This window comes from Aedes albopictus, chromosome 2 (assembly GCF_035046485.1).
Source record: "Aedes albopictus strain Foshan chromosome 2, AalbF5, whole genome shotgun sequence".
NCBI lineage: Eukaryota > Metazoa > Arthropoda > Insecta > Diptera > Culicidae > Aedes > Aedes albopictus.
Window position 1 is genome coordinate 492,202,534 of NC_085137.1, and position 14,513 is coordinate 492,217,046.

Genomic DNA, 14,513 nt, shown 5'->3' on the forward strand with positions numbered 1-14,513 from the left:
AGGGGCAACATACATATTATAGAAACAATATCAACAAACCTGTTTACAAAAAGAATGTTTTTGAATTGGAGCGACACTTGAAGATAAGAAAAAATTATTGTGCCCACCTCCACTCCTCTCATAAAGAAAACGGAAAAGGTCAAACCGTACTCTGTAACCGTGTTATTTGCATCCATCCAAGTGGAACGGTCCCTGAAAAGTTTTCCAGGAGCAAGTCAAAAAAGAAATTATAAAGTCAAATCCAAAATCCTATTTGACTGACCGTTTTAATGACATTAACTTTCTCCATGAAAGAGACAAGTCCACTTCGCCTCCATCGGGGATTTTATTTACTCTTATCCTTTCGCGAATGATGTACCAACCTGGCCACACAGCTAGAACCTGTGAGTTGTGAGTAACGAGCACTTCAAGTAATCTGCCCTGTGTTTTATACCCACCCATTCTCTTTGGAATGGCGAGTTGATGATCATCGCGCACCCACATTCTTGAACATCATCATCGTTTCACAGCTCGAGCATCTTCTTCTGTTCGTATGGCAACTCTGGGAAAAAGTTCCACATTCTCTTCCGAGAAGACTCATTACCTACCATCAGGAGGACTAGAAAGCGTGACGGAAATATGTTCCGTTTTTCCCACATTTCTCCCATTTCATGCGGACGGATGCATTGGAGTTCACCACCAGTACACGGTAGTGGGTCACGAGATGAAATGCCAAGAATGAGGAAAAACTTTGTCCCATGTTGCTTCCTTGCTAGCGGTGGTGTGCAGTGTTCCAACAACTGATAAACATTTCTTCTGATGCGATGGGGGAGGGAAAATTAAAGTATAAATTATTAACAGCTGTACATGGTTTCGTGCTTGTACACCGGCAGAAGCTGGATTTTTCAAGCGTAAAAAAGGAATGACAATTGAGGCTGCAACGAAATTAAAAGATGAAAGCACTGATTTTTCCTTGAAGTGAGAGGTTACGGTTTGAAAATGAAAATGAGGCAGAAATCTCCCCGACAACCAATTTACACGTATACGTTCTCTTGTACGGGTCAATTATCAGCTAAGATGCAGGAAAAGTGCCTTGGTCGTTTCGAGGCGTAGGAGGCGATATACGTGCATTGGCGGGATAAAAATAATGTTATATGTCTTGAGCGATATCTTATACGATTTATGGTGTACACTTGTGCGATGTAATGTAGCGTCTTATGCGACTTATGTAAAAATATTGAAAAAAAAAAAACAAATTAATCCACCGAGCGGTGATAGCGCCTTTCTCGTGCCTTCGAAAACACATTTCAATGACACTCAAGTGAAATATTGATAAATATCGCACTTTCATACATTAAAATATATCTATTTCACGGCACCAGAAATCACATGTTTAATAGGCTTGGATGTTTGAGCCTCAAACTCTTAGGAAAAAGCCGCTATCTTGAATTTTGAGCCGACATTTTGGATTAAAGTCCGCCAACTTGGATATTCTGGTCGCTATTTTTGGACTCCAGACTTCTTCGCCATACTAGATATACCAATATTGCAGGGTTTTTGCCCCAAAATTCCATTTAAGCCTTCAGCACGCGCGCTGTTGTAAAAATACAACACTACAAAAAATCCTCGCTCATCATATACAGCGCGAGTGCGGTGCAGTTTAATTTGCCTGATGGCGCGCGTCCTGAAAGGTTAACAACCGCCATCTTGAAATTGGAGCCGCCATCTTGGATTTTGGGCCATCACCTTGGATATTCCTCCGGACTCCGGACCGAACATCTTCAACATATGAAATATATCCAAATTTCGTGATTTTAGGGCATAAACCTTCATTAAACAGCTGCCATCTTGATATTTGAGATGCCATCTTGGATTTCAAACCATCATCTCAGAAATTTTGGTCGCCATTTTTCGACTGCGGACGTCTTCGCCATACCAAATATATAAATATCCCATGGTTTCAGGGCCTAAAATTTTATTAAACAGTCACTATCTTAAATTTAGGGGCTGCAAAACGGTGAGTCGATAAGGAGAGCGTCCAACATAGCTCTGGTCCTCACAAGTTCCTACCTCATGTTTCCACGGGACAAGCGATGACAAAGACCACCAGCTAAGAGTTGTGTGCTTAGCTGGTAGTGCAGCCTGGGCACTGTTGTCCTTCTGACTTCAGCTAGATTGAGGAGGTACGACCCGAGCGTCTGTTCACCAAGGAGGTGTGGCTCAAACAGCGTCTGTTCTGGCATCCAGCGGCTGAGTATGAAACGCTGCACCACGCCCAGCTAGATCCAAGGTGGTAGCCCCATCAGCGTGGTCGTCCCAGTGTTGGTTGGGACGTTAAACAGAACTGGCACGATGGCCCTCCGGCGAGACAGGAGTGTTGGCGTAGGCCCAATAAGCCATCCGTAAAAATCCCCATTGCGAATAACATAGGAGAAAATACGACTCGATACAATCGGCAAAGACCCACGCGACGAAATAAGGACTACGATTGGAAACTTGGAACATGGAATTGTAAGTCACTAGGTTTCGCAGGATGTGACAGGATAATCTACGACGAACTACATCCCCGCAACTTCGACATCGTGGCGTTGCAGGAACTTTGTTGGACTGGACAGAAAGTGTGGAAAAGCGGGCATCGAGCGGCTACCTTCTACCAAAGCTGTGGCACCACCAATGAACTGGGAACAGGATTTATAGTGTTGGGCAAGAAACGACAACGTGTGATCGGGTGGCAGTCGATCAACGCAAGGATGTGCATGTTGAGAGTTAAGGGCCGTTTCTTCAACTACAGCATCATCAACGTCCACTGCCCACACGAGGGGAGACCTGATGACGAGAAAGAAGCGTTCTACGCGCAGCTAGAGCAAACATACGATGGTTGCTCGCCGCGTGACGTGAAAATCGTTGTCGGCGACATGAACGCGCAGGTAGGAAGGGAGGAAATGTACAGACCGGTAATCGGGCGAAACAGCCTGCATGCCATATCGAATGATAACGGCCAGCGATGCGTAAACTTTGCAGCCTCCCGTGGTATGGTAGTCCGAAGCACCTTCTTCCCCCACAAAGATACCCACAAATCCACCTGGAGATCACCCGACCATCAAACAGAAAACCAAATCGACCACGTTCTAATCGACGGTAAATTCTTCTCGAATATAACCAATGTCCGCACATACCGCAGTGCGAACATAGATTCGGATCACTACTTAGTAGCTGTATGCATGCGCTCAAAACTTTCGACAGTTATCACCACGCGTAGAAGTCGAACGCCGCGACTCAACATCGAGCAGCTGCGTAACTTAGAAGTGGCTCAAGACTACGCGCAGCAGTTAGCAGTGGCCCTACCAACGGAAGAGGAGCTTGGCGCAGCTACACTTGAAGATGGCTGGAGGGACATCCGATCCGCCATAGGTAGTACCTCGGTTACAGCACTAGGCTTCGCGACTCCGAATCACAGAAACGACTGGTACGACGGCGAATGTGAACAGTTGAAAAACGAGAAGAATGCAGCATGGGCGAGAATGCTGCAACACCGTACGAGAGCGAACGAGGCACGTTATAAACAGGCGCGGAACAGGCAGAACTCAGTCTTCCGGATGAAGAAGCGCCAGCAGGAAGAACGAGATCGCGAAGCGATGGAAGAGCTGTACCGCGCTAAGGACACACGAAAGTTCTACGAGAAGCTGAACCGCTCGCGCAGAGGCTTCGTGCCACAAGCCGACATGTGCCGAGATAATTACGGGAATATTCTCACGAGCGAACGTGAGGTCGTCGACATGTGGTGGCAGCATTACGATGAGCACCTCAATGGCGACGTTGCAAGTACTGAAGGTGACGTGGTAACAGATTTAGGAGTATGTGCACAGGGCGAAAGACTTCCGGCCCCTGACCTCCAAGAGATTGAAGAGGAGGTTGGCCGGTTGAAAAACAACAAAGCCGCTGGGGCAGATCAACTACCAAGCGAGCTTCTAAAGCACTGGAGGAGCACTGGTGAGAGCACTACACTGGGTCATTACCAAGATTTGGGAGGAGGAAGTATTACCGGAGGAATGGATGGAAGGTATCGTGTGTCCCATCTACAAAAAGGGCGACAAGTTGGATTGCGGGAACTACCGCGCGATCACACTACTGAGCGCTGCCTACAAGATACTCTCTCAAATTTTATGCCGCCGTCTATCACCGATTGCAAGAGAGTTCGTGGGGCAATATCAGGCTGGATTTATGGGTGAACGCGCTACAACGGACCAGATGTTCGCTATCCGCCAGGTGTTGCAGAAATGCCGCGAATACAACGTGCCCACACATCACTTGTTCATCGATTTCAAATCGGCGTATGATACATCGATCGAGAACAGCTATGACAGATTATGCACGAATACGGATTCCCGGATAACCTGATGCGGTTGATCAAGGCGACGATGGATCGAGTGATGTGCGTAGTTCGAGTATCAGGGACACTCTCGAGTCCCTTCAAATCTCGCAGAGGGTTACGGCAAGGTGATGGACTTTCGTGCTTGCTGTTCAACATTGCTTTAGGAGTGTAATTAGGAGAGCGGGGATAAACACGGGTAGAACGATTTTCACGAAGTCCGTTCAGCTGCTTGGTTTCGCTGTTGATATTGACATTATTGCTTGTAAATTTGAGACGATGGCGGAAACGTACATCCGACTAAAGAGTGAAGCCAGGCGAATCGGATTAGTCATTAATGTGTCGAAGAAAAAGTACATGATGGCAAAGGCTCCAGGGAGGAATCACCACGCCTGTCACCCCGAATTTATATCGATGGTGATGAAATCGAGGCGGTTGAAGAATTCGTGTACTTGGGCTCACTGGTGACCACCGACAACAATACCAGCAGAGAAACTCAGAGACGCATTGTGGCAGGAAATCGTACTTACTTTGGACTCAGCAGAACTCTACGATCAAATAAAGTTCGCCGTAACACGAAGTTAACTATCTACAAAACGCTGATTAGACTGGTAGTCCTCTATGGGCACGAAGCATGGACCTTACGTGCGGAGCATCAACGCGTCCTTGGAGTTTTCGAACGGAAGGTGATGTGTACCATCTACGGCGGAGTGCAGATGGAAGACGGGACTTGGAGATGGCGAATGAACCACGAGCTGCATCAGCCGCTGAGAGAACCAACCATCGTGACTGCGAAAATCGGGAGGCTATGGTGGGCGGGACATCAGGATGTCGGATAGCAACCCGACTAAAATGGTTCTCGAGAGTCATCCGACCGATACAAGAAGACGTGGAGCGCAGCGAGCTAGGTGGGTCGACCAAGTGGAGGACGATCTGCGGACCCTACGCAGAGTGCGGAACTGGAGACAAACAGCCATGGACCGAGTGGAATGGAGGCGGCTACCAGTGTTGGTAAAATCACATTCAAAGCAGACTCATGAACCGCTCCTGCGTGAGCAAACTCGCGCGCGATTCTGAATCATTTTCTCACGCGCGAGGTTTTCATGCAAAATCTCGCTCTCACGAGTCAAGCGCCGAAATCTCGTTCGCTGATAAAACGAATCCAAATCAATTTGAACGGCATTCAATGTTATTGTACGCTAGATTTGCTTTTGTTCTATCATGTAATCCTAAAAACTTTGATATAAATATTAAGAACACCAAGAAATAAAACAATGAGTGAAATCGCGAGTCAACTCATGCATGATTTTTTCAGCGGTGAGTTTGACGAGTCAAGAATCGCGCGTGAAACAACTCAACCATGAGATTTGAGAATTTGAGTTTTTACCAACACTGGCGGCTACTATGTACAGCAGAGGCCACCCAGGCCTTAACCTGATCGGTAAGTAAGGTGTGTAAGGCCGAGCGGGGCTAAGAGTACTCCCAACTATCAGTCAGAGTTGCTCTCTGTCACTATCAATGGTAGGCAAACTGCGATCCAAGTCAGCGTGTGCTCTGTTGAGTCACCGCGTCACCGTCACTTTTCTTTCCCCATCACAACTGGACTGATTGCGATGGCGCACAGTGGGACGAATTCAAAAAAAGTGGGACATTGGGTTTTGCGGCAAAACTATTGACTATAGCCATTTGGTGTCTTCGGAGGAGTTTCATGGTTTTTTAAGTACTTTTTAGAGGTGTAACATTTTTTAGGTTAAGGGGGTAATACACCAAGATAGAAAAAAATATTTTTTTAATTAGTGGTCAAAATCGAATGACCTCTATGAAAACATTGTAGATTAAGCCATTGTAGATTAAGCCACATGTTATATACACTACCCGCCAATAATATGGAATCGTTGCAATACTCAGTATTGCAGCACCCAAAAAGTTTGGCATCACCCAAAATAAGGAGGAAAAATAGAGTAAACCTAGAACCAATTAGGTTGTGGGTACGAGTTGCATTTTGATAAAGAATTAGGGGGGTCATAAATGATTTGTGCCTCAAAGACCTGAAATAATCACATTTTAGGGTGATGCCAAACTTTTTTAGGTGCTGCAATATTCAGTACGAGTGTTGCAATATGCGATTCCATATTTGTGGCGGGTAGTGTATTAGTTACGACAGCGCAAGTTTTGGTTGTATATAAGTTTATTTGACGTTATTCCAACACAATGTAGAATTACGTTAAATTTACTTCTATACAACCAAAACTTGCGCTGTCGAAACTCTTATATAACAGGTGTGTTGCTTGGGTGTAATGACCAATGCGAAATTGATTATTTAATTTAACTTTGTATAATTCAATATTACTATTAAATAAATTCAGAAATCGCGAAAGTCGGAAACACCGACTTAGAACCGTTACACCTAAACGAAACATATGAACAAACAATTTATCAGCACGATTTTTGTACAACTTCAGTCAACATTACCTTTGAACTTGTACAGTACCGGCGGCCGCCACGGTACAACCTTGAGCGACTCAAGCAACCGCATGTCGCCTCAGTATATGTGTAGAATCTCGAGGCAACGTCGTCAGACGAGGGCGAGCTCGATATGGCCCCTCTAGAGGACTGCTGGATAACAGTTAAAGCAGTCATCAACGACGCAGCCGAGAGCACCACCATATACGTGGAAAGGAGTTGACGAAACGAATCATTCGACGTGGAGTGAAGAGCGATTTTGGAGGAGAAAAACACAGTACGGGTGCCGGGTGGTAATGCTGCAGCAAGGAACCCGGCAGAACGTGGAATGTGACAAACAGAAGCAGAAGCAGCAGACCCGCCTCTTTCGCGGGAAAAAGCGGCTCCTGGAAGAAGCGGAGTGTCGGGAAATGGAAGTGCTGTGCCGTTCCCATGAAACACGGAAGTTCTACGAGAAGCTCAACGCATCCCGACGCGGCTTCGTGCCGCGAGCCAAAATATGCAGGGATAAGGTTGGAAGCCCCTTGACGGATGAACGTGAGGGGATGTAAAGGTGGAAGCACTACTTCAACGAGCAACTGAATGGCGTGGATGACGTAGGCACGGGAGACCACGGCAATGGAGGAAACGGCGACGCCAGTGCAGCCAGTGCTATCCCAGAACCAGTGCTGAAAAATTCATATCGTCATATCTAAATTCAATCACCTACAGCTCATTTTAGAAGCTGAACCTGAGAATATGGTATATGAAAAACTTGTGCGGCTTGACCAGTTGTGCAAGAAAGTCACGAAAAAAACGCCATTTTTCGAACATTTAAGGTAAATGTCACGGACTAACTTCGAAAAATGCCAATGATATTCACGGTGAATATCATTTGGCATTTTTCGAAGGTAGTCCGTGACATTTGCTTTAAATATTCAAAAAATGACGGTTTTTCCGTGACTTTCTTGCAGAACTGGTCTAGCCGCACAAGTTTTTCATATACCATATTCTCAGGTTCAGCTTCTAAATGAGCTGTAGGTGGTTGAATTTAGATATGACGAAATGAAATTTTCAGCACTGCTCAGAACATCTTGCGTCGTTTGTCACCTAAAATAAATGAGTTCATGGGAAGTTTTTTTTATTCATCTATCACTAATTTACAGCTGTTTTGTCCACTAGGGCACTGCGTGAACGATTCCAATTGGATTTTAAAATTAAGAAAAATGTATTGATATTTTGATTTTATACGAAAAAGCACCTTTTTCTGAGCCACTATGATTTTTTTCAGATTTTTTCGAACATCACTTTGGTACCTAAAATGAATTTCAAAGAGATTTTTAAAAACCACCTTTTGACAGCTGGGCAACTGTTTGACAGCTCCGCCCAGTACAAAATGCGACGAGGGGTGATTCGACAAATCGCTCCCATACAAACTTCAAACTGATTTTTAAATAGGTTCCCGAGCACTAAAATTCATGAAAATTTGGATTTCGGCTCAGTTTGGCATGGAGATTCAGAATATGGGATTATCTCAACATCGCTAAAGAAGCCAATTGGCGGCTGCACTTACACTTTGTACAGCGCCTAAATGTATTCTATTCTTATTATACTATATCGAACTAGTGTCCGTTGTACTGCTGTCACTTTTCTACCCTGTCCATGGGTAGAATGATGAGCACGAGGATGTTGATGTGTGGATCTTGTTCCTGTTCTCCAGTCCGATTGGGGGTCCATTATGAGTTGCCGTTAGCCGATATCCAAGTTTCCGGGTCCGTTAGAGCATATGCTCAAAAGAGGGTCAGGTGTCAGCTGCTCTCGGGGGGAAGAGCAACTGACGAAAAATTGCAAGTGCCGGGGCCGGGATCGAACCCATGACCATCCACTTATGAAGTGAACGTGGTGTCGCCACTACGCTTCGGGCCCCGATATCATGGGAAGTTTTCAAGCCGGCTTCATCGACGGCCGGTCGACAATGGACCAGATCTTCACCGTACAGAAAATCCTGCAGAAATGCCGTGAACACCAGGTCCCAACGCATAACCTGCTCATCGGCTTCAAAGCGGCATACGACAGTATCGACCATACAGAGCTATGGAAAATCATGGATGAAAACGGCTTTCCTGGGAAGCTGACTTAACTGATTAAAGCAACGATGGACGGTGTGCAAAACTGCGTAAGGGTTTCGGGTGAACTATCCAGTTCATTCGAATCTCGCCGGGGACTACGACAAGGTGATGGACTCTTATGCCTACTTTTCAACATCGTTCTGGCAGGTGTGATGTGACGAGCCAGGCTCAACAGCCGGGGAACGATTGTCACAAAAACCCGGTCAATTTGTATGCTTTGCGGACGACATAGACATTATTGCCAGTACATTTGGAACGGTGGCAGAGCTGTACTGCCGTGAATCGCAAGTCAGTCCCATATGTAAAAAGTAGGCATTGAGAAAATGGCCTCTGAAGTTTTCAAATTCGATTTCTCTGTGCAACTCTAAAAAATCGCCATGAACTGAAAACTTCTGCGATCATCATGAAACTTTCACACATTGCTTCAAACATGAAAACGTAACAGTGAAAAATATAAAACTGGCCAAAACAATGCTAGGTTTTGTACTGCAGGGTACACTAGTTCGTGATGGGACTGACTTGCGATTACATTTAATTATGGGACAATCTGACTTGATGTTGTTTTTCATTTTTACTGAACAAAATATATATTTTTATTCATGCAGCTGAAAGATCATCCGAAGAGAGACCGAAAACGGCCATTAACTCATGTTTGCCCAAAATGCAGATGGGACTGACTTGCGATTCACGGCAGTGTACACCCGCCTGAAACGCGAAGCAGCAAAGGTCGGAGTGGTGGTGAATGCCTCAAAAACAAAGAACATGCTGGTAGGCGGAACCAAACACGACCGGATCCGTCTGGGTAGTAATGTTACGGTAGACGGGGATACTTTCGAGGTGGTGGAGGAATTCGTCTACCTCGGATCCTTACTGACGGCTGACAATAACGTGAGCTGTGAAATTCGGAGGCGCATCACCAGCGGAATTCGGGCCTAAAGAAGAAAAAGATTCACCCACGCACCAAATGCACTATGTACAAATCGCTAATAAGACCTCTACGGGCATGAGACATGGACCATGCTCGAGGAGGACCTGCAAGCACTCGGAGTTTTCGAGCGACGGGTGCTAAGGACGATCTTCGGCGGCGTGCAGGAGAATGGTGTGTGGCGGAGAAGGATGAACCACGAGCTCGCTACACTTTACGGCGAACCCAGCATCCAGAAGGTGGCCAAAGCCGGAAGGATACGGTGGGCAGGGCACGTTGCAAGAATGCCGGTCAACAACCTACTGATCCGGTTGGATCAAGCAGGCGTGGAGCACAGAGAGCACGATGGGCGAACCAGGTGGAGCGTGACCTGGCGAGCATTGGGCGCGACCGAGGATGGAGAGCGGCAGCCACAAACCGAGTATTGTGGCGTACTATTGTTGATTATGTCTTGTCTTAAATGTGACGTTGAACAAATAAATGTATGTAGAAGAAGACGAAAATTCCAGCGTGGTCTCTCTCACTCTCGAAAATAGCTCCTGAAAAAGCTTCTCAATGAACTGCTGGACCCAAAGAAGCCCCTAGAGCTACTTGCGGAGAAGATACTGAAGAAACTTCTGCGGATTTCCCGGAGAAGCTGCTGGAACTACTGCCAAAAGAGCTGTTGCACGATGTATACGAAGCATGTCACTAGAATCTATATTTGAAAATGGTTTTGGCAACTAGACTTATCCAATACATATAGGTATACAATTGCGTAACATTATTTTATCAAAGTTAATTAGGGTGCCTGTACCAGTTATCGCACTACCTAAGGAAAATTATTTTCTACAAAAATAAGAAGAAGACCGACGAATGTCAACGATATGTCAAATGATTGTTTAGTTTTAATACTTTACAGGAAAAATATAGAAATGTAGCCAAAACTACTTTTAGTATTTATTACGGGGTGTGCCAATGATAGGAACTCTGTGTTAATTTGGGTTCTACTTCGCACTATTTACATGCATTCCTTATGGGATTAGCCAAACTATGGCGAAATAGGGTGCAAGGAGGCCGAAAAGTTAACGAAAGTGGTTTATTTCTATCATAATTTGAGTAAACTGTGAAGTTTGAATAATTGCAAACATCTGTTGTTCATGACATTTTTCGTGTTGATGTGCATCTTAAAGGTTGAAAATCAACTATGGTGAATTTGAGGTACTATAGCCATAACTGGTACACTAAGCCTAATAGTGTGTTTCACAGAATACATACACACTTCGAAAAATATGCGTAATTTTACGTCATTTTACGCCGACATATTGCAGCGAGTAGAATGACGTACAAATACGTTTGTTTCAGACGCACAATTACGTTCACTCTTAAAATTACAAGAGACGAGTGGCGATAAAAAATACACGTCAAGACGTAATAATAAGCTTTACGGCATGACGTGTATTTCAAGGTTATGTTATGAGAGTTTAACTGTTTTCCCATCTAATCACAAATAATTGCATCTAATCACAAAATTACCACTAACCTGATCCGATGTAGGTTTGTTATCACCACCGTTGTTTCAAACACTCAAACACTAAGAATATTAAGAATCCTCCGTAAGTGATTTGCAAAACAAAAACTTCCGCCACTTAACCGCACACAGGAACCCAATACCGAGCTAGTTGTCCGATTTTCTTACTGTTATTCCTTGGGGATTTTCGTTCAATTTTTGCCGCTTCAGCACTTAGGAGATTTTTCCATTTATTTTGAATCTGCCGGAGGCGTCTATTCCTTCACTGCTGTGCATTGAGCTGAATGCAAATTTCTTTGCCCACCCACATATTCCGATTAATTATTTTAACTGGGCGTGACCGTGAACTGAAATTGCGAAAACCTAGCGAACGAAACTAAACAACAAGCACGAAAAGCAAGACTGATGGAAGCATTTTGACGTTTGGCGCGCACATCGCTGTTTATGTTTAAGAACGTGTAATTTTATGTCATTTAATATTGATAACTGAGTCATTCCCTTCAAAAAACAGTTAGCGCATCTTAAAACATTGTTCATGAGACAAAAAATTGCTGAGCATGACGAGTTTTTTAAATTTTCAGGAAGCGATGCATGACAGCGTTAGATATGACACAAAAATCAGTCATATTTTATTTTACGGCACATGACATTGCGTCATAGATTATGTCAATTGTAATTATATAACATAAGCATTAGATTATGTCAATTGTAATATTCAGATTTTTTTAGTGTGTAGTTTAAGTTGGCAAATGTAATCCTTGATCAAACAATATACAAAGGCAATTAAAAAGCGTAATGTTCCGAAGTAAACTCTCTTATCAACCACCATCTGTTCCACAAACTAATCTGCACTATAACAAGCTGTTCGCTATTTCCCTTACTATTTCCTAAATCGAGCAGACGCTGTTGCTACTAAACTACTACCACGCGGTCCCCTAGATAAGGTAGCAACAGCTGCTGGTGCTCATAAATCGATGTTCACGCATTGCCACCCACTGTGATCCACAGGCCGTCCCTATAGCGTAGAGGCCGCATGTTAGCGCTCTACCTACAGCCAGGACCTGACCACCCACCCACCCCGGGCAAATGGAGTCACTCGGTCAATTACTTACTCCCCGATCCATGGCCCTAAGCGGGATTTAATGAATTTATAGCACACCGTAGGCTAGAGTTTCAGCCCACACGCGCGCGCTGTAACTCTCCGCGTATGTTTGCAATTTCACCACAGGCTTTTGTGGGTCGGTTATTGTGCACTTTATGACGCCAAAGGATAACACCACACTCCAGTTCCAGGCTTTATGTAGATTGTGAACGCAGAAAAAAAGGGCAACATACTAATCCGATACTAACCCAGCGCCACCGAACGAGCTACAACTCTCCGCACCAGGTCATAAAACAGTCATTCAGTATATGCTAAATTATTGAATTTTCCGGAGTGTCAGGGTCGCCACGTGTATTGAAGTGTGTGTTACTTGCGGATGTGTGCTGCTATTGTTACAGTGCAGTGTATTGGCGTCCATAAACTTGTTGGCGCAAAACAGAAAAGTACAAAGGAACACGAATACTCACTGCCGCTGCTTCCGCTGGAGGTCGCCACTGTTGAGTCCGCCATAATATCCACAAGTAGTGTAGTAGGAAGCTCGCGTTTCCGCTTCTGGCTGGGGAACTGTGCCTATTCCCCCACAAGTTACACGCAAACCGCACGTCCGCAAGTATGTCTCACGGCGCAGTGTGGTTGACAGCGTGTGCGGTGCTGGCGAATGTCTACGATGACAGCAGAGAGAATCCCCGACGAATGTTAAGTTCCGGCGGGGCAAGATACCTTGCTTGTTGCTGCCGGCGTTGTTGCTTCTTATGACGGCTCATTGAAAGCGACACGAATCAACCTAGGTACCTACCACTGGTTCATGATGGTGTGTATTCTTCTACCGTTTTTGCAACTTATATTTTTCATGGGGGCACCAGGAGGCACCACCGGCGACGACGATGTCTCCAAAAGCGACTGGCAGTAGGCGGTTCAAACTAGTGGCTTCTGGTGGGGGCGTTGCATGGTTGGCGTACTGCAACTGGTTGTTTCGAGTATCACTATCACACTCTGGAAGGAGAGAGAATATGAACGGGAATTAATCCACTTGAATGAAAAAAAAATCTTATTTGTGTGTCTACAAATACTACTTTAAACAAAATTCGGATGACATATAATTGAAAATAGCAAAAATTGTAAATAAAATAAATAAATAAGATGTTATATTAATATTATTTAGAACGACGGAATTTTCACGACTTTTCGACACCACCTCCTAACACATCCTCGTGCTCATCATTTTACCATGATAAGGTAGCAAGTGAAAGCAGCGCAACGGCGACCAGTTTGACATAGTATAATTAAAATAGAATACATTTAGGCGCTGTATAAAAAGTGGAAGTGCAACTGCCAATTGGAATCGCTCACGTAGTGCCCTAGTGGACAAAAGAACTGTAAGTTAGGTTAAGTAGTTAAGAATATAAAAAAAATAACTCTTAGTATTAAAATCACTTTTATGAAAAAGTTGTCAAATTCTGTTTTTGTTCATGAATGGTTTAACTTCACCAGTTTTTGCGATCTCATACAAAATGAACGTTGTGAGTTTTCAACTTTCTGCGACCTAATGAATGTGAGAAAACTATCCATTTTAATATTAGGTTTCCTAATTGAATGTAGGCCGGCTTAACGATGATTTCTAATAAATGCCTGATGAATTGCAAGAAAATAACTTCGATGTCCTCATAAATACCTATGCCTACGATTGCATTACATTGTACGGTTAGTACAATGACACACTATGCCCAGGGAGTCGAGAAAATTTTCCCGACAGGAACGGGAATCGAACCCGCCGTCTCTGGATTGGCGATTCATAGCATTAACCACTAGACTAACTGGAGACACCAGTGTTGGGCTCTCATGGTGCTTAAAATACCTGTGATATTAAGGGTTACTTTAGAAATCCCTTCAAATAGAAATATTCCTTCGATTCCTTTACAAATTTGTTCGGGGAATTTATTCTTGGGACAGAGGGAATCTCTGGATATATCTCTGAAGGAATTTCACAAGAAATTTTAGAAGGCATTCTTAGAAGAATTCCAAAAGGAATATCTGGAGGTATCCCAGCAGAATTCCAG

The 14,513-nt window shown here is 44.3% G+C and overlaps 1 protein-coding gene across 3 annotated transcripts in view; it reads right to left on the reverse strand.

Annotated features, from left to right (window-relative positions):
* LOC109423332 (multiple C2 and transmembrane domain-containing protein) overlaps positions 1-14,513 on the reverse strand; it is a 183,770-nt gene that overhangs the window by 140,532 nt on the left and 28,725 nt on the right. For all 3 annotated transcript variants that reach the window (XM_062854227.1, XM_062854226.1, XM_062854225.1), the window contains exon 2: positions 12,924-13,449. In XM_062854227.1, the coding sequence (XP_062710211.1) occupies positions 12,924-12,966 (43 nt within the window). In that variant the 5' untranslated portion in view covers positions 12,967-13,449. The remainder of the gene's footprint in view (positions 1-12,923; positions 13,450-14,513) is intronic.